Here is a 24257-nt window from a genome sequence, read left to right as displayed (position 1 = left end):
ACACGACGTGGTTGGGAGAACAGGGCAGGCCGCTGGAGTATAAAAGCGATCCAACAAGGCTGTTCTGGATGGCTTTGCCTTTGGCATGAGGCCGCTGGAAGACTCTGTCTTTGGCCCGAGGCTGATGAGAGGTTGTGTCTTGGGCCTGAGGTGGTGGGAGACTGTCTTGGCTGGAGACTGGCGGGAGGTTTCGTATTTGGCCGAAGGCCGGAGAGAGGCACCGTCTTATCCGGGGGGCTGGAGGGAGGCACTGTGTCGGCCAGAGGCTGGACGGAGGCACCGTCTTGGCCGCAGGCTGGTGCGAGGTTCTTTCTTAGGCCCGAAGTGGTGGGTGGGAGGCTCCCTCTTAAGCCTGAGGCGGAGGGAGGCTCGCTCTTAAGACTGAGGTGGGGGGAAGTTGCATCTTGGGCAGAGGCTGGAGAGAGGTTCCGCCTTGGCCGGAGGCTGGAGGGAGGTCTGTCTTAGGCCCGAGGTGGTGGGAGGCTGGTGGGAGGCCCCATTTTGGATGGAGGCTGGAGGGAGGTTTTGTCCTAAGCCTGAGGTGATGAGGGGCAAGAGAGAAGGGGCAGAGCTATAGCCTGGGCTTGAACCAGTGGACTCAGTGGCTGGAGAAGGTGGGATCCTAGATCTGGGAATCAGCCCTTCACTTCTGAGGAAGTTGGGGCCGGGGCAGGTCGGAGCCAGAGGAGATCGAGGCCGAAGTAGTTGAGAGGTTGGGAAAGGTCAGGGCCGGGGGGCGAGATCGGGGCCGGGTGGCAAGCGGAGGCGTACAAGCCGGGGGCCGCAGGTGACGGCTCCCGTTGGGCTGCAAACCATCCCGGACCCTGAGACTCTGTCTCGGATGGGATCCCACTTTAGGCTGGGGCCCGTCCGGGACCCGGATTTGGCCGCGAGCGGGCTCCGCTCCTTCACCTATGTTCTCGTCCTCGGACGGGCCGTACACGGGATTAAAAACCCACACCATTTCAGCTGGGGCAGTTCCAGGTGAGAGAGATCCATAATTTCTGGGCACGGAAGGGGCGTGGACTCCGCTCGGAGTCTTTCTGGGTAAGGGATGAGGGGAGCAGGGGATCGGGGCCGGCCAGCCAGTCCAAGGCTGCAGCGGCTCGGACCGAAAAGGGTCATTCGTCCTGGACCTGTCGCCTCGGGGCCAGGGGGCTGGGGTCAGGGTTGGGGCCAGGCGATCCCAGGTTCAGCAACTCAGCCTGCGGGGGTGAACTCGGGGCCGCACAGCCGGAAAAGCTCAGCGTCTTTGCCGTTTTCCGCCGGCCCGGCCCGGCCCGCGGGGGTGCTCGTACGCCAGCCTCTGTCCCGATCAGAATCGGGAGAAGGGTCGGTGGGCGATGAAGCCATTGGGTCGACCACGAGCTCGAGAGACAGACACCTACAGGGGTGGGGGTGACGGGGGTGGCGTCCGAGAGGTGCCACGTCTCAGCCGTGACCTTCTGAGAGCCGGCTCTCACTCGTCCTCACATCTGTCCCTTTAAACAGGTGCGCTCTCCTACGCTGAACTGGGAACGAGCATCAAGAAATCCGGGGGCCACTACACCTATATTCTGGAGGCTTTCGGCCCGCTCCCGGCCTTCGTCAGGGTCTGGGTGGAGCTGCTCATCATTCGGTAAGTCTCCCCAGGGGCCGCCGGCATATTGGCGGATCTCTTCTGACCCCTGGCTCAGGACAGTGCTCCCCTCACGGGAAACGCCGCTGATCGGCAGACTGATCAGTGGAGCCGGTGGGTCAGATGTCAGGTGGGCGCAGGGTCACTCACGGTGTGGATCCTTCCCTCCGGGCCTCCGTCTGCAGCCGGGGCTCCCGTCTGCCTCCCCTCTGCGCTCCCCCCAGCGTCCAAAGGGGCCATCCCACCTGGCGGGGCCGATGGCGAGATCTGGAAGCGTCGCAGCCCCCTGTTCCGGGAGGGGCGGATCGTTGCCCTGGAAATAGTTCATTTGAGAAGCGGCATGGTCCGTGGGATAGAGCACGGACTGGGAAACAAAAGGACCCGGGTTCTAATCATGGCTCTGCCACTTGTCTGCCATGTGATCTTGGGCAAGTCACTTCCCTAGGCCTCAGTTCCCTCATTCGGAAAATGGGAATTAAGACCGAGAGCCCCACGTGCGCCAGCGACTGTGTCCGCCCAATTATCTCGTACCTATCACAGCGCTTAGAACGGTGCCCGGCACATAGTAAGTGTTTAACACATACCGTAAATATTATTATCATTATGATTACTATTCATTCTTTCCCTCTGGGCCGCCAGAGTGTCCGAGCGTGCGACGGAGCTTTCTCTGGCATCACCAACCTGCCGACTCCTCCTCCCCACCTTGCAGCTGTGACTCACGTAGGCCCCGAGGAGATGAGCGTGGGCCTCAATCTTCTGTCTTACATAAAAGTAGCTTCCTTAATCTGCCATGACTCACTTCCTCTTGTTGAAGGAGCCCGGTTATGGCCCAAGTTGCTCAAGTTCTGTTTGGATTCCTCTGATCAATTGGATCTTTTCCAAGATGACTGGGTACGGCCACAGTGTCGGGACTGCTAAGTCACGCTGAGTAATGATTGTTCTCCAGAGAGGGATGGTTACGGGGTCGGGGAGAGCCCGCGCTGCCTCGGAGGACCCTGGCGGGGAAAGATGGTGGGTGAAAATGGAGCGCGGCGTGCGGGCACGGAGCCCACTCTGCCTGCCGCCTGTCCTGAGTAGCCCGGGCGGCTGGGGCCGAGCACAAGGATGGCTCTACTGCTGGAGGCTAGTCTGAGGGTCTGGCATGGGGGAGGCTGGCTCGGGAGGAGGAAGCAGAGGAATCGGGGCCCATGAGATGCAAATTTTCATTGAGACATAAATATCGGCCTATTTCCCCCAAGCTTGGCCCAGCCCAGAGTTTCCCGCATTACTACCTGAGTACTCACGGGCCAAGACTCTTGTCTCACCACCTGCTTTCTCACTAGCCAGGACTTTTGCTTGATCGCCCGAGTTCTAGCCGGTCAGGACTCTCACCTCCCAAAAGTCCACAGCTTCCTATGCTGCTGGAGACAGAGGGACCCCGAAATGGAGAAACGGGACCAGTCCTGTAGGCTGGGAGGGGGTGACCCAGGGGCCCTGGGAGTGCGGGCCCCCGTGGGTCTTGGGTGGGGACAGAATAAATCCAGAGGGTTTCGGCTAAGCCCCGGAAGAGCATCCCCAAGATAATGGGGAGGAAACCCCAGTCCAGGGGATCGGGGAGCGGGCGAGATCCTTTCCTTAGGGATCCAGTGGAGTGGAGCGGTGGGCACCCACCGGCCAAGCTGGGGATCTGCTGTCAGCTGGCCGTCGGCCACTCCCCGGTGGGCCGGATGGGGTAGATGAGCATCGAACTTTTGCTTAGCCCTCCTAGGACCTGGATCATTCTCACAGACAGCACGAATACGTGGATGCCCAGATGTTTCACCGAGGCCTCGAGGTCTGCAGGCATTTCCACCTCCACTCGCCTGCCCAAGGGGATCCAGGCTGTGTTTTTCCTCCCGTGGGGGGGTGAGGCAAAACGGATGTCTGAGGCGAAGCATACGCTCTCTAATCTGGGGTGATCCCAAAGGATGGGTTGCGGGAGATGTTTGCACCTGAGCGTCTCACTTTTTCACACCTTTCACATCTCTTTCACTCTCTCTCTCTCTCTCTCTCTCTCTATCCAGCCCCGCTGCCACCGCGGTCATATCTCTGGCCTTCGGACGCTACATCCTGGAACCGTTTTTCATTCAGTGTGAAATCCCGGACCTAGCCATCAAGCTGATCACAGCCGTTGGCATCAGTAAGTATCACACGCTTGACTCGGAGCGAGGGACTCTTCATCTAAATGGTGCCTTGAGTCTCTCCTCTTCTACCATCCTCTTCACTGACCGTATCCCTTGATTGACCTGAGAGGCTGGGAAGCAAGAGGGTGGTCTCCGTTTCTGTGCCCAGGCGGCGTGGTAAGAGCAGGTCCCCCATCAGCAGCCCCGATTCTGGGCTTTGGGGGCCCTGGTTACACGGGCAATGTGGCAAACCAGATTCAGAGAATGGGAACGGGCCATTCCGGGTTAACCGGTTTTACTATCACCGAGTTAGGCATGGGAACTGGAACCACACTATTGAAACGAAGAAGGGCTAAGAGTTAAAAGAGCCCCATTGGGCAAAGATAACGACGCTGGCTCTTTGTTGTCTGCGGACAGGGGGTTCACAGGAAATAAAGTAGGTCGTTCTTCTAACATCCCGACCCATAAACATTTCTGAAACCAAGATGTCCTGACACCGAGAAGGCCGAGGCACACACGGTCCCGAACCTCACGGGGCTCCCCGGCTTTGTCCTCTCTTCCAGAGGACTTCCCTCCGTCCAGGAGCATGCACCGTTTTCCCTTAATGGTGGGGGCCCGTGCGTTTTTGGGAAGACATTCCTTGCTTCCCAATGGTCCGCCACACCTGAGGCCTAGGGAACACGGTCATTGGAAGAACTCAGGGTGAGGGAACTGGAAAATGGGGTGGCGGGGGAATTTTTGGAAAATGCTACATGCCAAATAACTGGGGGAACAATCTGGGGTAACAGGAATTTCAGAAGTCAGAGAGGGTTGTGGGGGGCGCTCAGAAGAAGATGCCTGAGGTAGGGTTTCCGGCTAGGACTGATAGCTGGGGCAAATCACCCCTATCTCTCCATATCTTTCCAACCACAGGCTTCCTGCCAGTCCCTCTGCAGGAAAGCCCAGGGCTGAGGCTGAGGGCCTGGGATGCTCATGGTCTAGCACCCTCTAAGTGTAAAGGGCTGCTAATAAGAGGGACAGGGCCAGGGCCAGGGCCAGGACAGGTGATGATAGGTTTAGGGGCAGGGCCAGGGCCGAGGCAAGTGATGACGGGGACAAGGATAACGGTAGGGACGTGGGCAGAGGCGAGAATACAGGCAGGGCCTTCGTGGAGAAATACCTCTGGCCGTTCCATCTTCAGACCCCTCACCACCTCGTTCGGAGTAGTCTAGCTTCTTTCCGTCGATAGCCGACGAGGTCGGTCCCTCTTGAACCGTGGCCCCTTGGTCCGGTGATGGGGAGTGGGAAGGGAGCCCTGAGAACAGAGGTCTGACGTCAGGCTTGGGGAAGAGCCAGGCATTCCCATTTTCCAGACCGAGAGATGTCCCTCGCCCCCAATCAGGGCAACAGAGGCGCAGTGGGGCTAGACCCGTCAGCTGGCAGTTTTTACAGAAGGGCAGGACTGCAGCCCAAGCGGCTCCCGGCGACGTGGAGAATGACGGCGGGTATTCTCTCCGGCGGGATTCTGGCAAGGCCACAGCCCGCTGTCGAGATGGAGGCCGCTGGGAAACAGGCTGTTTCCAACTGGCGAGAGCATGGTGGCGTCTCACAGATTCTCCCTGGAATCGGCATGTCGAGGGTGCTCGGAGATCTCCCGGGCCCCGAGACCCCTCCCACAAAGAGTAGCGTCATTGTGAGAGGAGAGTTGGCCCCCCCACAGAATTCTGTCTGTAGGAATTCTGCCTGTAGGCGTTTACCGGCTGAGGTGGGAAGGGTATCATTTCCTTCGCATTTATGTAAAGCGGGCGGCTCCCCTCCTCCTGGGCGCCCCCCTCCACGCCCCCCCCCCCCCCCCCCCCGCCCTCTCCAGACCTCTGCTGGAGCAGGCTCGTCCTTAGAGCTGTTGAGAAATTCTGCTCCACCTCCACACTGCCGCCACAGTTGAATGAGGAGAAGCGAGCACAGGAAGGAGGGATGTGCCCGAAATCAGGATGCCCTCAGGGGAGAGGAGGCCCCTGCATCAAGTCCGGGGTTGTTGGCGTTCCAGGAGCCTGGGATGGGTGTGGCAGGGAGGAGGAGGAGCTGGGGCTCCGAGCCCAGCTCCGAGCCGGTGTCCCGAGCCAGGCTCGAGAGCAGTGCCGGGTTGTGGGGGCAAGGAGGGTCACCACCTCCAGAGGTAGAGTGGCCCCGGGCTGGAAGGTTGGGGCCGGGGGTTCCGGTTGGACTCCCACCTTCTCGGGGCCCGGAGCGGTAGTGGGTCCCGGAGGAATGGCCCTGTGGAGAAAGATTGCTTGGTGATTCCAGCCAACTCTCCGCAGATCGGAGTGCCGGTTATTATGGGTGCAGAGCCTGCTCCAGACTAAATATGAACAATTCGATTTCATCACTCCCGCGGAGAGCTGGAAAAGCTGACCACCAGGTCGGGCTCAGCGTTCCGCTTGGACTCTTTTTGCCTACTCCCTTGCTAGAGGGAGGCACCACCAAAACTGCTGTGCCGGAAGAGATTCTTCCCCCCGCACCATGTCTCGGGCCTGAGGTCTCCGAAACCTCCCTGGGGCTCTTCCGGCGAGAGAAATCGGGGCGACAAGAGAAGCTCGGGTCAGGGACGCTGGACGAGGCTGGGGGCGATCGTAGAGAACCCTCACAGATGGAGGAGCCGAGGGTCAGGCCCGGGGACTGCGCCGTACCCTCCCTCTGTTCCCCTCCATCCTCGTCCCTCTTGGGTCATGGTTTGGTGGGCCCCTGTAGGCGGGCAGGGGGGCAGACCATCGCCGAGCGTCAAGGAGATCTGTTCGGTGAAGGATCTGCCGAGGTCCAGGGTGCAAACTCAAGGCCGGCCGGGAACGGGTCCGTCCAGGGGAAGGCACAAGGAGGCTCTGGCTGCCAGGAGCCTCCTTTCAGGAAAAGGCACCACGAGGCCCAGGCTGTGACAGGTCCATTCAGGAAAGGCGGAAGGCCCTTCTAGGGGAGAGCGCCGGGAGGTCCGGTCTGAAACAGGTCCATCCAGGGGAAGGTACTGGGAGTCCTTGGCTGCGACAGGTCTGTCCGGGGAATGGCTCCAGGAGGCCCTGGCTACGACGAGTCCACACGGGAGAGGGAGCCGGGAGGCTCTGGCTGAGAAGGGTCCAACCGGGAAAAGGTGCCCGGGGGCCCTGGTTGCAATAGGTCCAACCAGGAAAAGGTGCCGGGAGGCTCTGGCCGTGACAGGTTTAACCAGGAAAGACGATTGGTCCTTCCAGGGGAGGATGCCAGGAGGGCCTGGCTGCGATGGGTTCGATGAGGGGAGGGTGCCGGGTGGCCCACTGGCCAGCTGGAGTTCTGCCGACTATGCATCCCGGGCAACTCGCAAGATGGAAACTAGGCCTTGGGCCCCCACCACCTCTGTTATTCTCTCTCACTCGTCTATCTCCCAGTTCAACTGGTTCTGGCCATCCCATAAAGGAGGGGCTCAGAGTGCAGCCTGGGGCAGCAGCAGAGGGTGGCGCCAAGGGGGTCTGAGGAGAGGGATTCAAGACCTCTCTGTTCGCCATCCCGCATGGGAGCGGATCTAGAGGAAACGGACTCGTTCTCAACGAGAGAAGTCCAAAAGGGCAGGGGCTCTGCTCCTGACATTTCCGGACCCGAGATTTAGCGAGGCCCCGGGCAGACCCCGCCACGCTCCCAGAGAGCCGCTCCCTGGGATCCCAGGAAAATCCACCACTCGGGCAGCTCCGGCCGGGGTCGGCCCCGGAGGGGCCGAGCGGGGGGAGAGGGCTGCTGCTGTCCGGAGGCTCCCGGGGCCCGGGGTCAGGTATGCCTTGGACTGGAAAAGTCGACGTGCACGTGACCGGGAAGGGACGGCATGTGGAGGACCCCTGCCGGAGAGCTGGGAGAAGCCCAGGAGGGAGGAGGGAAGACACGGTCACTCCTGCGGTCAGTGTGGCCCAAACCCCTCCCCCAGTGAATGGGAAAGATGCTTCTGACGCCGGGAGGTGCGGCCCCTCGGGGAGAAGAGAAGGGGGCGGAGGAGGACCCGGACACCCGGCAGGCCCAACTCTCTAACCTGGCCACTGCTGGACCGGATGTCCCCAAGCCTGGACCCGGGCCCCTCGGGGGACCCAAGGGAGCGGATAGCGTGCCGGGAGGTGAGAAGCCTGGAGATGAGAGGACGGCAGGCGTGGTTAGATGCGCCAGCCGGTTTGGGAGCGGGTGGGCGTGCCACCCGGCTCAAGTCCTGGCAGGAATCCATTCAGTTCTGTGGCGTGCCCACCACACACATGCACACAGACAGACACACAAACACCCAGAGGGTAAAAGGGAGGCAAGTGGCTTGCTCTCCATCCGCTAACACACACTCACATGTACTCACACAAACTTACGCTCATACAGGGTAAAAGAGAGGTGAGTAACTTACTCTCCATCTGCCGTGGGGGGCCGTGGTGCGCCGTCAGTGACGTTCTGTTTCCTCCTCCCTGTCTGGCAGCCGCGATCATGGTGCTCAATAGCATAAGCGTCAGCTGGAGTGCTCGAATCCAGATCTTCCTCACCTTCTGCAAGCTCGTGGCCATTTTGATCATTATCGTCCCTGGAGTCATGCAGCTGACCAAAGGTAAGGCAGGACACGCTTTTAAAGAAGGCAGCCAACAGTGTCACCTCTCCACCGCGCCCCCCCCACCCACCAACACAGTGCTCCCAGCCCAATCCCTCATAATAATAATAATAATAATAATGATGACGGTATCTGTTAAGTGCTTACTATGTGCCAAGCACTGTTCTAAGCACTGGGGTAGATACAGAGTTATCAGGTCGTCCCATGTGGGGCTCACCGTCTTAATTCCCATTTTACTGATGAGATGACTGAGGCACAGAGAAGTTAAGTGGCTTCCCCAAAGTCACACGGCTGACAAGCGGCAGAGCAGGGATTCAAACCCACGACCTCTGACTCCCAAGCCCGGGCTCTTTCCACTAAACCATACTCTGCTTCTCATGAGTCTCTACTTCTGGAGAGTGAGCTGGGCACCGGCCTGGCATCTGGCTGACCTGCTGTTGTCTTTTTCTCTATTACTTCCTAAGTGCTTACTCTGTGTCACACACTGTTCTAAGCACAGCACTGGGTACACCTTAATTAGGTCAACCAAGTCCCTGTCCCGAAAGGGTGTCACAGTCAAAGTGGGAAGGACAACAGGTATTTAATCCCCATTTTATAGTTGAAGGAACTGAGGCACAAAGAAGTTAAATGACTTGCCCAAGTTCACACAGCAAGCAATTAGCAGAGCTGGCATTGGAACCCAGGTCCTTTGACTCCCAGGCCCGTGCTCTTTCCATTAGGTCATGCTGATAATAACAATAATAATAATAATAAATAATAATAATGATAAATGGTATTTGTTAAGGGGATTACTATGTGCCAAGCACTGTACTAAGCAGTGAGGTAGATATAAGAACATCCTACTGAACATCCCTGTCCCACATGGGGATCACAGTCTAAGTATCCAAATGATTCTCTAATCCCGATTCTGCCACCTGTCTGCTGTGTGACCTTGGACAAGTCACTTAACTTCTCTGTGTCTCAGCTACCTCATCTGTAAAATGGTGATTAAGAATCTGACCCCCATGTGGGACGGGGACCGTGTCCAGCCTTTTAAGCTTCAATCTACCCCAGTGTTTTGTACAATGCCTGGCACGTAGTAAGTGCTTAATGAACACCGGCAAAAAAACAAACAAAAACAAATTGGAAGTAGGAGTGTGCGGGGAGGAAGAGAGTGGAGGAGAAGGAGGGAAGAAGACAGTTGGGGAGTGATAGTCCTATGTATTTGGCCACGGGCCTTGCAGTCAGAAGGGCTGGTGGTTTGAGGATGGGACCAGCTTTCAGACTGATCCAGCACACCCCTCTCCAGGTGGCCCACGGGCAGCCCGGCGGGACACCCGCGGCCGAGATATGCTCAGTTACTGAGATCCGCTCAGGCAGAGTTTCACAGGCCTCGCCTGATTCTCTTCTGGACTTGCCATCTGCCAGTCACGTGAAGCTCTAGAAGGGGAAATTCTGACAAACGCCCCCATTTCCTCCTTCTCCCATCTGTAATATTCCCTAGTATCTATTATCTAAGGTAACATACCTTAGTGTCTACCTTCCCCATTAAGTCTAAACTCCTCGAGGGCTCTACGGTATTCTCCCAAGTGCTCAGGTCGGTGCTGCTGATCGTTCGATCGGCTCCCCCTAACAAACACAGATTCAAACACCCCGTACGGCGGGCCCTTTGGGGTACAGCGTTTTGTCAGTCTCCCCGGTGACCTTTGCACCGGAGAGCCTGGAAACGTTTCCGTCGTGGAACCACGTCTCTGGGCCTTTGAGAATTCGCATCCTCCCTCTGCTTGTCTTGCAGGACAAACCCAGCACTTTAAAGATCCGTTCACGGGAAGAGATGCCAGTATTATGGGGTTGCCCCTGGCCTTCTACTCGGGCATGTACGCCTACGCCGGCTGGTGAGTTTCCCAGAAGTTTGTGTCCATTGGCGGGGGGCAGACGGTCTTGGCAGAAAGGTCTTGCCCGGATCCAGGGGGCAGACTGGGCCCTGGGTGACTTGTGTCCATAATGAGCTCCCTCGGGTCGACGAATCCTGCCCCGGGACACTATCAGGCCTGACTGACTGGGGCGCTGCTTGAATCTCTCAATCTCTCTCCCTCTCTCTGCCTAGTGGCCTCTTCAGTTTAGGCACTTTGCTGGCGAGAGGGTCTCTCACCTGGGTGTCTCCGGGAGGGCTCCCTCCCCAACCCCAACAGACAAAGTCTCCTCAGGAACGGAGGAAACTGTAACCCTTCCTCTCACTCATATAACAAAGCATGACGAGTGGGGAAGGGCAAAGAGAGGTGAGAGAGAGAAGGCTCTCAGACCGGTCTCATTTCAAGACCCGCTCCAAGTCACTCCTCCCAAACGCATCCTCCCCCAGACTCATCCCCTCAAAGACTCTCCACAGTGGGGCAACACTGACATAGGAGAAAGGGGAATCTGGGAGTCGGCCCTCCATTAGCACAGTAGAAAGAGAACCTGCCTAGATCAACCATTTCCTCATCTCAAACCCAGGGGCCGCGCCTGGCCCCAGCCCCAGTCCACTTCCCAACTGTTCTCTTGGCCTCCAAGTCCCAGCGGCTTGTGAGGTTTGTCCCCTGTGACAGTCTTGTGTCCAGGGTCAGCGATCCCAGACCTCGGGAGAGGACTGAGTGCGACTCAGGAAGCTGGGGAGATCTGAATCCCTGTGGGAATGGAGGTCCGTGAGCAGACGTCACCCTCTTGGGGGCCCGGGCAGGTCTGACTCGTACTTGCCGGTGCTGTGGGGGGGCGGGGAGGAAGGGGGTGGCCGAGGGTGGGCTCTGTGCCTGCTGGAGGTGCGCCCAGAGTGTGGGAGGGAGCAACCTGACACAGCAGCTCTCCAAGCTGCTTTCTGTCATTACCTGCACCGGGAAGCAACCACCCAGATTCACTGAGGAATGGACCAAGCGTCCAAACCAGCCTCCAGAGTGTGTCCTCATCCACCCCAACCCCCTTCCCCGGCCCTACCCCACCCGCTCCAACCCAACTTGAAGTGTACCCTCACCTTCCCCTACCTCAATCCCTTCCCATCCAAGCCAGCCTCCCCAGTGTGCCCTTGTCCTCCCTGGCCACCCACCGCTTGCCCCACCCACCTCAGACTACCATCCAAATACCAGCCCCACACGACCTCCAACCCTCCAGGCCAGCACCACCCCCGTGGGGATTTAATGAGCACTCATCAGGGGCCTGCTGAACACTTAGGGGCCTACCGTGAAAGTCAGAGAACACGGGCCCTGGTGCCCAGGAGCCGACTATCTGATGCCATGACAAACCACGCTGGCTATCGCCCAAGGGAGGGACTTGGGCACCGCAGGAGACGGTGTGACACAAGCTGACGATGCAAGATCCTGGGGTGGGGGGGTGCGGGGGGGGTGCGGGTATCTCTGGCCTTGCATCATTCTCGCAGGATGCCTGGCTGCCTTCACCCTGCCAACCCCACGGCGTCTCAGAGTTTGCCATTCCTGCCACCAGGATCAATCAGTGAATGGTATTTATCGAGCGCTTATTATGTGTAAAGCACTCACATCCAGATCCTCTTATATCCAGATGGAGCCCGCTGGCACCCAAGAGTAAAGGATAGCCTGACACCCAGAGAAGCCAGAGAGCCCCAAGTAGGGCAGATCTCCCCATGTCCCAGGATGCTCTGATCTGTACAGGAAAGCTCGAACCGGGGGCGGCCGCCCTACACTGGCGGCCCCCGCACCAAACCCTCGGGGTGGGGAGGTGGGGACGTGCCCTAACCCTCTGTCAGCCGCTCCCCTGACCGTCACCCCAGCCCCAGCGGTTATGGCACCGTCATCTATCGGGGAGTGGGAAGCAAAGACAACGTGGGAAACTCGGGGGACTCTCGGCTTGACTCTAGGAATCAAACCTGCTAATTGTCTGCCACCGATTTCCACCCGGACAGGTTCTACCTCAATTTTGTAACCGAAGAGGTGGAGAACCCCGAGAAGTAAGTGCTTTCTTTTCCTTTTCCCTTTTATGAGCCAGACTAGTCGAATTTGAAAGGAGCTGTTAAAAGTGAAATGAAAATTAGCAGTTCTGCAAGTTGCTGAGTGTTAGATTTTATCGAGGCAGTTGAAATCTGTTTGAATTTTGTTTGGAAGGTTTGCTATTTTTGGCATGAGTTGAGGTTATTGTGTATTCAGCTCGGGACATGAGTGACAATCGCTAGCCTGTTTGGAAAGCCACATTACTCTGGGCTTAATTCTGGGTACTTGGGCCTTCAAATGGCGAACCTTCACCCAGGCAATAGGGTCTGAAGAAAAACATCACTTTCCGACTCCACCTCCCCAGGTAGGCTTATGGCTTGTTCCCTGTGAGTACCCCCAGAGGCTTGACACCCCCATCCAGCAGTAGCTTCCTCCTTCCTCCCCAGCCACCAGGCTCACCAGCCCACCAGGTATGTGGTCGACGTGGTCAAAAAACAGGCAGATCAGACAGGTCGCTATGATGTGAAAAGACCCATTACTTGGCATTACACTCTTACCTCCACCTATCCTCTCCCAGCCCCCACTGCTGCCCCAGGGGAGCCCTTAGCCCAGGGGAAGAACCTTTTCACGTTGACATGCCTTTCCTCAGTTGCGCATATCCCAGAAGACCCAGGGTTTTCGGGCCTTGAGTCTACTGGTCACTGCTGTGACAGAGGACAGTAATTTTTCCCGGGACATCAGCGTGCCTCCTTGATTCTGGACAGGAGAGGAAGAGTTCATAGGAATTCCTCTTCTGACTGGAACAGAGGGAGCATTTAACCGTACTCCACTGAGCTCTCGCCTCATTAGCCGGCACCGCGCAAACTATAGTGTGGGTCGGAGCAATGTCTGCTCGCCAGGGTGAGCAGTCCATTCAGTTAGAAAGACCGATCTGGGCGGCCAGCGTGGCTGCAGGAGGGGGCGCAGGCGGCAGTCTGGCAGACCGAGATCCGGCCGGACTCTGGGGTCAGTAACCTGGTCTGAGAGGCTGGCCCTGGGCAGGGCAGCACTGTGCCGGCTCCGGTCTGCTGCCCGTGAGCACAGTTGCGGGGCCAAGCTGGGTGCCAGTCCTGGCCGGGGCAGGCTTACTTTCAGGAGGCCTTCTCTTTTTTCTTTTTTTTTTTTTTTAAATGGGATTTATTGAACAGTTATTACTATATGCCCTAAGCGCTGGGGTAGATGCAAGGTAATCAGGTTGGATGCAGTCCACGTCCCACATGAGGCTCAGATAACTAATCCCCATTTTACAAATGAGGTAACTGAGAGCAAGAGAGGTGAAGTGACTTGCTCTTGTTCATACAGTAGGCAAGTGGCAGAGGCCCATACTCTATCCACTAGGCTAAACTGCTTTCTCACAAGTGTTTAGCGGGTGCCGACCACGGGCCGAGTGCCGGGGCGGATGTGAGATCATTAGATCAGAGGCTGCGCCCTACCCTCCCGGGCCTTGGGACTTCCTGGGAGAGAAACCGCCGGGCCTGGGTCTGCCCTTCAGAAGGTTCCCCGCCTGGTGGCCCCACCTTCAGTCGAGACTCTCAGGCCGTGAACAAACACCCCATAGACTTGCCCACTCCAAGGGCGCCGAGGCGGGGATGTAGAGCGGACCGAGCCCAAGGTGTGCCAGAGTTGGGGGGGGGTTCTTAGAGGGTGGCACTGGGATTTCTCTTTTCAAGGGGCAAACCTCCAGAACCCCAATAAGGACAGTTTGCAACTGATGGATCGGCCGTCGGCCGGATCTTGGCATCTGTGAGCATTTCTGAAGTCCTATGAGGCCCATGCAAAGTGGTCAGGGGGCTCGCAGCCTGTTAGGAGAGAAATGGAAAATGCTTTAAGCAGGATGCCAAGGTCTACATATTTGGGAGAGACAAACTAGAAACCAAGATTGACTTGGGAGTAGACCATGGGGTCTAGGGCTGCCCAAAATACAAAAGGGGATAATCGATGAGATGGCAGAAGATGCCTTGGAGGACCAAAAGTATTTTTCCCCCTTATTGTCGGCTGAGCGAATAAGGGAGCAATTAGACTTGTAAGTATTGGGGCTTGGGACTACTTCTTTCGTTTCCTCAGTAACGGGCCAGGTCGAGAGATAGCCGACCGGCTGGCTGACCGACCGTCAGTCGGTCGATCGTATTTATTGAGCACTTACTGGGTGCAGAGCACTGGAGCAAGTGCTTGGGAGAGTATACAATAATGAACAGACACATTCCCTGCGCTTACGGTCTACAGGGGCTCCCAGTGTTCTGAGGGTTTCTAGGTGAGGAAACACCAGAGGTAGGGAAGGGCTGTGAGGGAGATGCACGCTAGGGTCGCCACGATTCTTTTCGATAACGCCTGGATATCGATCTGGGGGATTCTAGTGATGAAGGAATGAATGGCCATCTTAAATCATTTCTGCCTGGGGGTTCATCAGGAATCCCAGTAGGGTCTACGTTTCCTCAGGTTACCCTCCTAGCGGCCGGTGGATGAGTAAAAAGCTCCGGTGAATGACCAACCGAATAGCAGCGTGCTAGCAAACTTCGGGGGAGAATTTCTGTTCCATTATCCACACTCGAGTTCACATACACACATTTGTAAAACATTCCATCTTTGAGACAAACTAAGAAAACAGGGCAGACAAAGGTGGAGAATTATAGAGGGAACTCCGCCTTCGATGGAAAAGAAGTTAGGCAACACATGTGGCGAGATGCTTGTTTGGTGAGATGTTTGGGCTCAAGAAGTTTTCTTTCTACTCAATCCTGGCTTCATCCTGGGGAGAGATTCCTGTTTCCTCCCGTTTGACCACTGTAGCCTTCTGACCAAGTGCCCCGAGGATTGTTCCATCCCGTCCCATCCTGCTCTGGATTCCGCCCCGTGGACCGCCGGGACCGGCCGCCTCCCGGGAGCCTCGCGGAGTGTCGGCAGCCCGCCTCCCGGAACCCGTGGCCGGGGCCTGGCCCTGGGCCCGGAGAGTCCTGTGGGGCATTTTGCAAGGCGCCCTCGCTCCAAATTACCTCTAATACCAAGGGAGGGATTTCACAATCAGATCCAGTGGTGCATCTCCAGGTGTGTTGCAGCTTGCATCCTCCTGGCAACCAGTGGGTGAGTCAGCTTCTGGGGATCCAACATCCTTAGCTGCTTGACAGTTTCCTTCCTCCTCCTCCTCATCTTCCACTATAAAATTCCCTCAGAGTGGGGGCCGAACAGTGTCGGGGTGATAATTGCCATTGGCCAGTGAAAGCGGTCACCCCATCGAACGTAGAGCGTGTGTTGGCCAGTGAAAGTGGTTACCCCATCGAACTTAGAGCGTGTGCTCGGCAGGGATTTCCACCCATGGTTTATCATGCCCAAACAGTGACCTCATGAAGCCTGAATCCTCCCCCAAATGCCTCTCGCTTCAGGGTGGATCTTTTACGGCTTCACGGGGACCCACGACTCCGCCCGCACCCTCCCAGGGAGCCGCCGCCGCAGGCCCCGACCTGACCAGGGGTTAACGGGGTCAGAGCCGCCTGGCGGCCCACACCCAGTTCAGGCTCACCACAGTCGACTCTCCTCTGTTCTTGACCAGCCGGGATCGGTCCGATGAACACCCCCTGGTTGTGCCGGCCGGCTGGCTCAAATTCCACCGCTGCACCTTTGGGGGGCTATCGGGAGCCGAACCCCTCTTTTTCACTTCAGTGGCAGAGTTGGTGTTTCTGAGGCACCAAGGGTAGCAGGTTTCTCGACGGAGATTGTCCTAATAATAATGATAACAATTAAGAGGAGGAGTGGGCAAGTAATAGTAAGAGCGGGCAAGGTGATCGAGTGCTCTGAAGCAAAAGAGTTTCTGTTTGATGTAGAGATGGATGGGCAATCACTGGGGATTCCTGGGGAGAGGGGAGACACAGACTCAACAGTTTTGTGCTCAGGGGTCATATAACTACAAACACTGGGGAACCGGGATTGGAATTTGGGGGCTTCTAGGCAGTAGCTCTCCAGGCACAGGGACTCTGTGAGATGGTTTTCTTTATCCCAGCTGGCACCTCTCTCTGGGGAAGCAGATGGACCTGTGGAGGCGGCTGGGTCGGTGTGGGTAGAGAGACCGAGGAAATGCCCTGGGGCCCCCGGCGGTCAACCTGTTTTCCCTGAGTTGAACCTACAGATGCACCACTCTGACCGCACGAATCTGGAGTCCTGATCTCCAGCTTCTTAGGGTACCTTGTGGCTTCACTTATGTCCAGAGAGTACATTCACCCTTCCCGTTTGTCCAGGGAAGGCCGCAGCGTCAAACGGACTGTGTGGAAACTATGGGGTTAGAATCTAGGATTTTGACGTGAGATTTTTCCTTCTATACTGTATTTGTTAAGCACTTATTATGTGACAGGGACTTTTCCTAAATGATGGGTTAGATACAAGGTAATGAGGTGGCACACAGTCCACGTCCCACATGGTGCTCATAGTCTTAATCCCCATTTTACAAATGAGTAACTGAGGTCCAGAGACGTGAATCGACTTGCCCCGGGTCACACAGCAGACAAGTGACAGAACTGATTAGGACTCAAGTCCTTCTGACTCCCGGGTGATCAGACAGCACAAATATTAACTCTTTGGGTTCCATTCTAAAAGCCACTGGTTTGATAGTAATAATAATTGTAGGGTTTGTTAAGTACTTACTCTGTGCCAAGCACTGTACCGAGTGCTGGGGTGGAGACAAGATAAACAGCTCAGACCCAATCTCAATCCCACGCAGGCCTTAGAGTCAATCTCTTGTTTTCCTCTGCATTCGAAGAATGTCTGTGGCTGAGAGAGCCACACGGCGCAGACCCCTCCGTGTGTTCTTTCTGCCCCACGGATGTCCAGCTTGCCAGTCGCATCCGTTCACTGATGAGTGGGTTTGGGTGAGGCAGCTGATCGTGAGGGTCCTCTTTCCCAGTCCCGTTGCGCATTCGGGGAGAGCGGCATCCCTTCTATGGGGCTCCTTGGCCATCCGGGTGACTGCCCCGTGGGCGACCGAGGCAGTGCTACGTGGGGCCGCCCACTCACGGGGAACATTCTGGCAGATGGGAGGCAGTTCTTTGTCTGAAGTCCTCAAGTTTGAGTTCATCAGGGGCGATGGTTTGCCCGGGGCTCTTGCAGCCGAAGGCATCCTGCACCCCTTGTGAGAGGCTGGTCGAGGTGCCGGTACGCTCTATGCCCATAGAGCAGCGTGCCCCCATCCCCACCCCTCATTGCCCCCTAGGCAGGAGAACCTGCCGGTTCATCCCCCAGGCTACGTCCCATCATCGAATAAGCTGCTCGCTCGTGGCCAGCAGACCGATCACCGGGGTCTCACCCGGAATCCCGAGGTGGCCGGCGGCCCACCGGGACACAGAACTGCCATATGGGTCTCTCTGCCTGATTGGCCTGAACCGAGTGTTGGAGATCAGTGGGTAGGAAATGGAAGAATAAGGCCGGTATTTGCAAAACTTTTCCAGGGAAAAAGGGGATATATCACTGATATATTCTTTTGCAGTGAAACTGCTGCGATGGGGTGTGTGTGGATTTCCATGAGAAAATGCTCCCTATAATAATAATGTTGGTATTTGTTAAGCGCTTACTACGTGCAGAGCACTGTTCTAAGCGCTGGGGGACATACAGGGTCATCAGGTCGTCCCACGTGAGGCTCACAGTTAATCCCCATTTTACGGACGAGGTAACTGAGGCACAGAGAAGTGAAGTGACTCGCCCACAGTCACACAGCTGACAAGTGGCAGAGCCGGGAGTCGAACCCATGACCTCTGACTCCGAAGCCCAGGCTCTTTCCAGTGAGCCACGCTGCTTCCCTATGTGTGCTCTCTTGTGAGGAAACGCCTGCCTCTGTGACTATGTGTGCTCTTTTGTGAGTAAACACTCGCTACCGTGACCCTGTGTGTTGTCCCTTAGGTGGATACGCTGACGGCTGTGACTCTTCGCTCTCCCCCGAGTGCACCCTGACTACTGGGTCTCTGTGCTCGCCCCCCCCAGTGCACGCCGGCTGCTGTGACTCTGTTGGTGCTCTCCCTCGAGTGCACGCTGGCTGCTGTGACTCTGGGCTCTCCCCTGAGTGCACACTGGATTCTGTATCTCTGTGCTCTCCCCTCACTGCACCTTGGTTGCTGTGACCGTCTGTGCTCTCCCCGAAGCGCACACAGGCTGCTGTGATTCGGCCCGTGCTCTCCAGCACAGACGCTTCCAGGGACCAGGCTAAGGTTGTCCCTAGCCGGTAGCGGTCAGGAAGTGGTTGCACTGTTTGCCTTGTGCCCGCCTCCACCTGTTCCAGGATATTTGATCTCATCAAGGAACTCTTTTGAGAAACTTGGCAAGCAGGATATGTGTCAGGGCACCTCACGTCGTTTCCTTGAAAATGCATCTTTTCTCCTCTGGCCGCTTGAGGACTGCAAGAAAACCTATTCTGTTGTGAATCGCTTTTCTGCCGCCCTCTTTGCCTTTGAAAACGAAATCCGGTATTCAAACTGGAAGTAGTTTCTGGATCATTATGGAGCGTGGAGGAATTAGAGACCTGGGCTCGCTGATCCAGACAGGAAATGCTGGTGTTGACGAAGGGCCGTGGGAGGGGGTCGCCGGGAAGTCCCCGGAGCCAGGCCCCAGAAGAAGTTCCCGGTTGAGACGGTGACGGTGACTTTCGTGACGGGGGACTGGGCCAGTGAGTTGGAAGGGTGGGGGTGGCTCAAAGCAAACCATCACCTCTACTGCCGAACAACTCCAGGGCGGGGCTGCTGGTGGTGGGATGCTACCCGTGGGTTCACAGTCCATATCGCAAGGTTTCCAAGGTCAGTCATATCTTCTAAACCAATGAGGTCCGAGGCCCGACAGAGGACCGGCACCCTCCACCAAAACTGTCCGAGGGGGCCGAGTTCCTCTGCCGGCAGTGGGGAAGTCGCACACCCCCGGAGGCGGAGGCAGACTCTCCTGTGGGCAGAGAAAGGAGAAGTCAGATGGGGAGGGGCGGGGGGGCAACTTCCTGTTGGCTGAGACGCTGTCTGCTTTTATCTCTCAGACCCAGCAAGAAGAGGCCGTCGTGTGGTCTCGTCTTTCTTTTTTCAAAACTACATCTGGGCCAAAGAGAAGCTGGAATGGGTTCATGTGGTGATCATCTTTATCTGGGAGGAATCCAACACTGAACCCTAAGCGGAGCCTTCAGGCCGTGAAGGCAGATTTTCTATAACAGGTCTTCCCTAACTGAGCCCTCATTGCCTCTTCTCCCTCTCCATTCTGCATAACCCTTGTACTTGGATCTGCTTCCCTTATTCACACCTCAGGCCCAGAGCACTTATGCTCATGTCCATCATTTATGGTTTCTATTAATGTCTGCCTCCCCTTCTAGACTGTAAGCCTGTTCCCTCCCAGGCACTTAGTACGGTGCTCTGCACACAGCAAGTGCTCAATAAATATGATTGATTGGCACCTGGCATTCACCAGTGTCGATCAGATCCTCAGCTTGGGCTTGACGGTTTCACAACCTCGGTGGCCATAAATACTACCTTGCTTACCTTGACATAAATGTTTCCTGCTGTGATCTTTTCCCGTCCAAGCGACTGATCAAGTTGATCCCGATGGACATCTCATTTGCCTGGGGCTCTACCTCAGCCCCGGTATGAAGGGCTTCTGCAGAAGTGCAGAAAAGTCATATCCTGGGCAGAGTTCTTCTGAACCCCAGGCCCTTCTGGAGTAGCACTTCAAATGGGCTGGCCTGCCGGCATCCTCCTACGTGGCCACTGGGCAAAGTAACCCCAGTATCCATCGCCCTAGGGTACAGCCTTTGCTGGCGTCTCCTAGAGAGCTCTACTCATTTCCCTGGCCTCAGTTTCCTCACCACAGATCATCATACCCTCAGGGAACGGTGAGCCCCGGGGAGCAAACTGACAGTGAAATCCTTGGGGTGCAAAGTTCCTCAAGAGTCTCAGGGGGCAGCGGCCCTTGTACGGAGGTCAGATCTGAAGGGCTACTCTCAGTGGCCAGAAGTGGATTTTAGACATCTATCAATCGACTAATCAATCAACAGTACTTCTTTAGGGCTTATTGTGTGCAAGCGTTGTACTGAGTCCTTGGGAGAATACAGTATAACAGATTTGGTAGAGATGTTCTTTGCCCACAAGGAGCTTAGAGTCGAGATGGGGAGGCAGACATTAAAATAAAGTAGGAAAATGGACCTGAGTGCTGTGGGGCTGAGAGTGGGGTGAATAAAGGGTACAAATCCAAATGCAAAGGCAAGTAGAAGGGAAAGGAAGTAGGGGAAATGCGGTTTTAGTTGGGGAGATGTGATTTTAATAAGGTTCTGAAGGTGGGGAGAGTGATTGACGAGTGTGAAGAAGTAGGGAGCTCTGGGGCACAGGCAGGATGCGGTCAAGGGGCCGGTAGTGAGACAGATGAGATCGAGGTACGGTGACTTGTTTGGCAGTAGAGGAGCCAAGTGCACGTGCTGTGTTGTAGTAGGAAATCGGTGACCTAAGTTAGGCAGGTGTGAGCAGAGTGTGCGGGTTTGGGTGGTGTAGGAATTCAGCGAGGTAAGGTCGGAGGGGACTGATACAGGCAGGGACAGATAGGGAAACACAAGTAGAGGAAGGCAGCCATTACAGGCTAGGAGAGACACAGAGAGAGTTGCAGGCCGGGAAAGATGGGAAACACAGGGAAAGGAAAGGGTGACAGAAAGAGGGGAAGAAGAGGGACCCACATACATACATTCAGACACAGCCGGTCAGACAGGCTGGGGCCTGGGCTGAGCAGCAGTGGTTGCTGCAGCAAAAATATCACCGTGGCTCTCCTTTCCAGAGGCCTGAAGGGTGCAAGGCAGCCCACCTGTGCAGCCAGTGCCGCAACCCCTGACGGGCAGGGCTTGGGTGGGACTCCCCATCTCCCTTTGGGGACCAAACCTGGACCGGCCCAACCAGCGTGGGACAGTTGTCAGGCCGTATCGGAGATTGCTGCGAGCGACCCGAGTGGAGATCCCACACAGGTCGACCCATCTCTGGCAAGTCAGTTATCTCCCGTCTAAGCAACGGGCACCAGAAGAAATCTCTGTCATCGACCCTGCGGTGAGACCACACTCCAAGAAGTCTATTATCTCCCATCTCGGTGTCAGGCACCGGTAATCTCTACAGACGACCCTGAAGTCGGTATCGTTCATCGGGTTTGGGGAACTCCAGTCTCAGCATCGGGCACCAGAAATCTCTGCCATCACCTCCGGTGATGTGACCACGCTAAGAAAAACGATCACCTATGGCTTCAGTTACCTCCAGCCTCAGCATCAGACTCCAGAAATCTCTGCGGTCGACACCGGAGGTACGACCGCACTCAGGGAATTCAGTTATCTCCAGCCTCGGCGTCGAGCACCGGATATCTCTGCCATCGACGCTGGCGGTGTGAACGCACTCGGGGAAGTCTATTATCTCCAGTCTTAGGGTCAGGCATCAGAAATCTCTGCCTTTGACACCGGAGGTAGGGCCGCACTCGGGGAACTCAGTTATCTCCAGTCTCAGCATCAGGCACCAGAAATCTCTACAATTGATAATAAGACAAAAATGCATGTTTTTATAAGGCAAATCGCAGCTTGACCGTGCAGTATGATCACACTCGGTCAAGTTGATTATCTCCAGTCTCAGCTTCAGGCACCAGAAATCTCAATCAACGACACCAGAGGTATGACAGCACCGTGAGAAACCAGTGACCTCCATCGTCAGTATCAGGCACCGGAAATCTCCGTCATCGACCCTGGTGGTAGGATCGTACTCTGGTCTCGGCGACCTCTGGTCTCAGTGTCTGGCACCAGGAACCTCGGCCTCCACAGTTTCCAGAAACCAATCAGATTGCTAATTTGTTTCCTGAAAAAATGACTCTCCAGTACTCGAGAGTCAGAAGCTTTCCGGACTTCTGTCTCTCCGTCTACAGAAAAACTGCCTGAGAGCGGCACTGCGCTTAGTTGACCGGAATGCAGCAGGGGGTTCTCGGTGGACTGGCCTCAGTTGGGATGGAGATTCAAAAGTGGTAGGTGATGGGCAGGAGAGCAGAAAAACCCATCTGTGGGCCGAAAAAAGGTCCCCAGACCCGGAAAAGGCGGCAGGCCCTGACTACGCTGGATTTGGGAGGATCAGCGAACCACCCGGAACTACACAGGAAAGTACGGCAGGGACGGGCCAATCCCCAGAAGCCACTTTGTTTGGCAAGTGACAGGAAGGGGACTGGGTCCCGAAGGAAAGGCTTGGAGGTCAGAAGCCTCCTCGTGGGGTCGCATTTGGAATACTAAGGACTGGCCCGGTGGTTTCTCTCTCACTCTGTTTCTCTCTGAGATGGGCTTGGCATTTCTGACAGCAGAGGCAAGGGCAATTCCTGTAGGTCCAGCAGGACTGGGAGGTCAGTCGCTGGTCACAGGCACCCCAAATCTGGCCCTGAAAAGCAACCAGGTCCATTTGGGTTCAGTCTGGCTGGCTCTGAGCTCCCAACCCAACATCAGGAGGACAAGATCATTGCCCGCTGGGAGGGAGGAAGTTTCCAGAGGAGTCGGGGTCTGCAGGATGGGTGACTCCCGTGGTTTCAGACAGATGTGCCGCCACGGTCAGAGCTTCAAACCGGCCATTGGTCCCCTGGGCAGGAGTGCACTGCCGGTGTGCGGGCCCAGCCTCGCTTCAAACCCCGGGCTGCGCCTCCAGCGCACTACCTCTTCTCCGTCCCCGGACCATGCCCGATGCTTCCAGGGTGCCATCTGCAAAGCCGGGCATGTCTGCTCCATTCCTGGGTCATCCCTGGGGCAGCTTGGGGGAGACGTCATCCATTGGGGTCCTCGAATGCTGCCTCTGGGGCGAGTCGCAGGGATAGAGATCCGCAGCCCCGCTTGGCCAATGGCCCGTCTGGCTCGGCCCTGCTGCCCTGGCAGATTCACACATGCAAGAGAGGGAGAAGGTTAAAGGTGGCCTGTGCTCGGGCCCTGCAGTGTGCCCTGATGGAAAGAGAGAGGTCTGGTTCTCCGTCGAGGAAAATGAGGCAAGGAGAGGTCAGGTGATAAACCACTGCCTCTCCCAAACTGTCGCTTCATCACCGTGATTTCTGGGTGAGGCACAGACAATGGATGTGTTTCGCCAAATGATGAAAATGATTTTTCACTGTCCAGCCCTCACCTTTTCACCTGCGTTTTGCACGTTATTTTCCTTGTCTGTTTCACCGTTTCTCACTGTTTTTCCACTCCTGTATATTAGTCCTGTGTCTCTTTCCCCTCTGCAGGCTTTTAATCCGTCTCTGTTCATTTCTTACATTTCCTTGCAGGACCCTGCCCTATCTTTGTTAATGGAGTTCTTCATCTGTGGACCCGGGAGCACGGTGAGACTTAGGTTAGACTCACTCGAATGGGATTCTAAACCCCAAACCCAACTTCTGTGGAGGGTGGGGAGAGGCCAAGCGTACGATGAGCGTAAAGCTCGAGATCAGCGGGAGCGGCTGGGTCCATTCTGGGCCCGGGGTCCGGCCGCACGGGGGAACCAGTGTGGATTCCCGTGCCCGCGCTGCTGAGCCTGTCCTAAGTGGGAACTGCCCAGCCCCTGGATTTTCCTCACTAGGCTTCCCGAGAGCGTCCTGCCTGTCTGTCCGTCCGTCCGTCGGCCTCCTTTCCTGCCAACCTCTCTGTGTCTGTGTCCTCGTCTCTTTCCTGCAGGCTGTCTGCTATTGGCTGGGCGGATGGGGAGTTCTTCCACATTGTCCCAAGAACATGTACGGGGATCCGTCCTTACCCTGGTCCGGTTTGTGGCACGGGGGTCGGGGTGACTTACGAGACCCTTCCCTCTGAGGAGGGGCAACCACTGGAGTCCCAAGACAGCTGAGTCCCGTACAGGGTCTTCCCAAACCCGCAGAAGTCTGCCCTGTGGTGGGAGAGAGGGAGGAGAGTGAGCGAGTTCTAGGATGCTGGAAATGAGGGGGCCGCCGTGTCTCTTTGTCAAAGCCCTGGGCCTCTCTGTAAGGGAGAGATCAGGAAGATCTCATCTGGGCTTGGGGTGACTTCTGCCTGG

At 56.5% G+C, this 24257-nt stretch overlaps 1 protein-coding gene and 1 long non-coding RNA gene across 2 annotated transcripts in view; one reads left to right on the top strand and one right to left on the bottom strand.

The window, feature by feature from the left end:
• The window catches only part of SLC7A11 (solute carrier family 7 member 11), a 44014-nt gene that overhangs the window by 3393 nt on the left and 16364 nt on the right, over positions 1-24257 (top strand). The window contains exons 2-6 of the mRNA XM_029067534.2: positions 1492-1618; positions 3661-3776; positions 8201-8326; positions 10101-10200; positions 12213-12257. Coding sequence (XP_028923367.1) covers positions 1492-1618; positions 3661-3776; positions 8201-8326; positions 10101-10200; positions 12213-12257 — 514 coding nt within the window. The remainder of the gene's footprint in view (positions 1-1491; positions 1619-3660; positions 3777-8200; positions 8327-10100; positions 10201-12212; positions 12258-24257) is intronic.
• On the bottom strand, positions 8234-17368 carry LOC120638458. The gene is made up of 3 exons (XR_005660130.1): positions 16903-17368; positions 15788-15985; positions 8234-8316 (listed from the first exon to the last, which is right to left on the bottom strand). It is a non-coding gene; the product is annotated as an uncharacterized LOC120638458 (long non-coding RNA).

The sequence above is a fragment of the Ornithorhynchus anatinus genome, chromosome 6 (genome assembly GCF_004115215.2).
Source record: "Ornithorhynchus anatinus isolate Pmale09 chromosome 6, mOrnAna1.pri.v4, whole genome shotgun sequence".
Lineage (NCBI taxonomy): Eukaryota > Metazoa > Chordata > Mammalia > Monotremata > Ornithorhynchidae > Ornithorhynchus > Ornithorhynchus anatinus.
The sequence above is the reverse complement of the archived record's forward strand: the minus strand, read 5'-3'. Positions and strand labels throughout refer to the sequence as shown.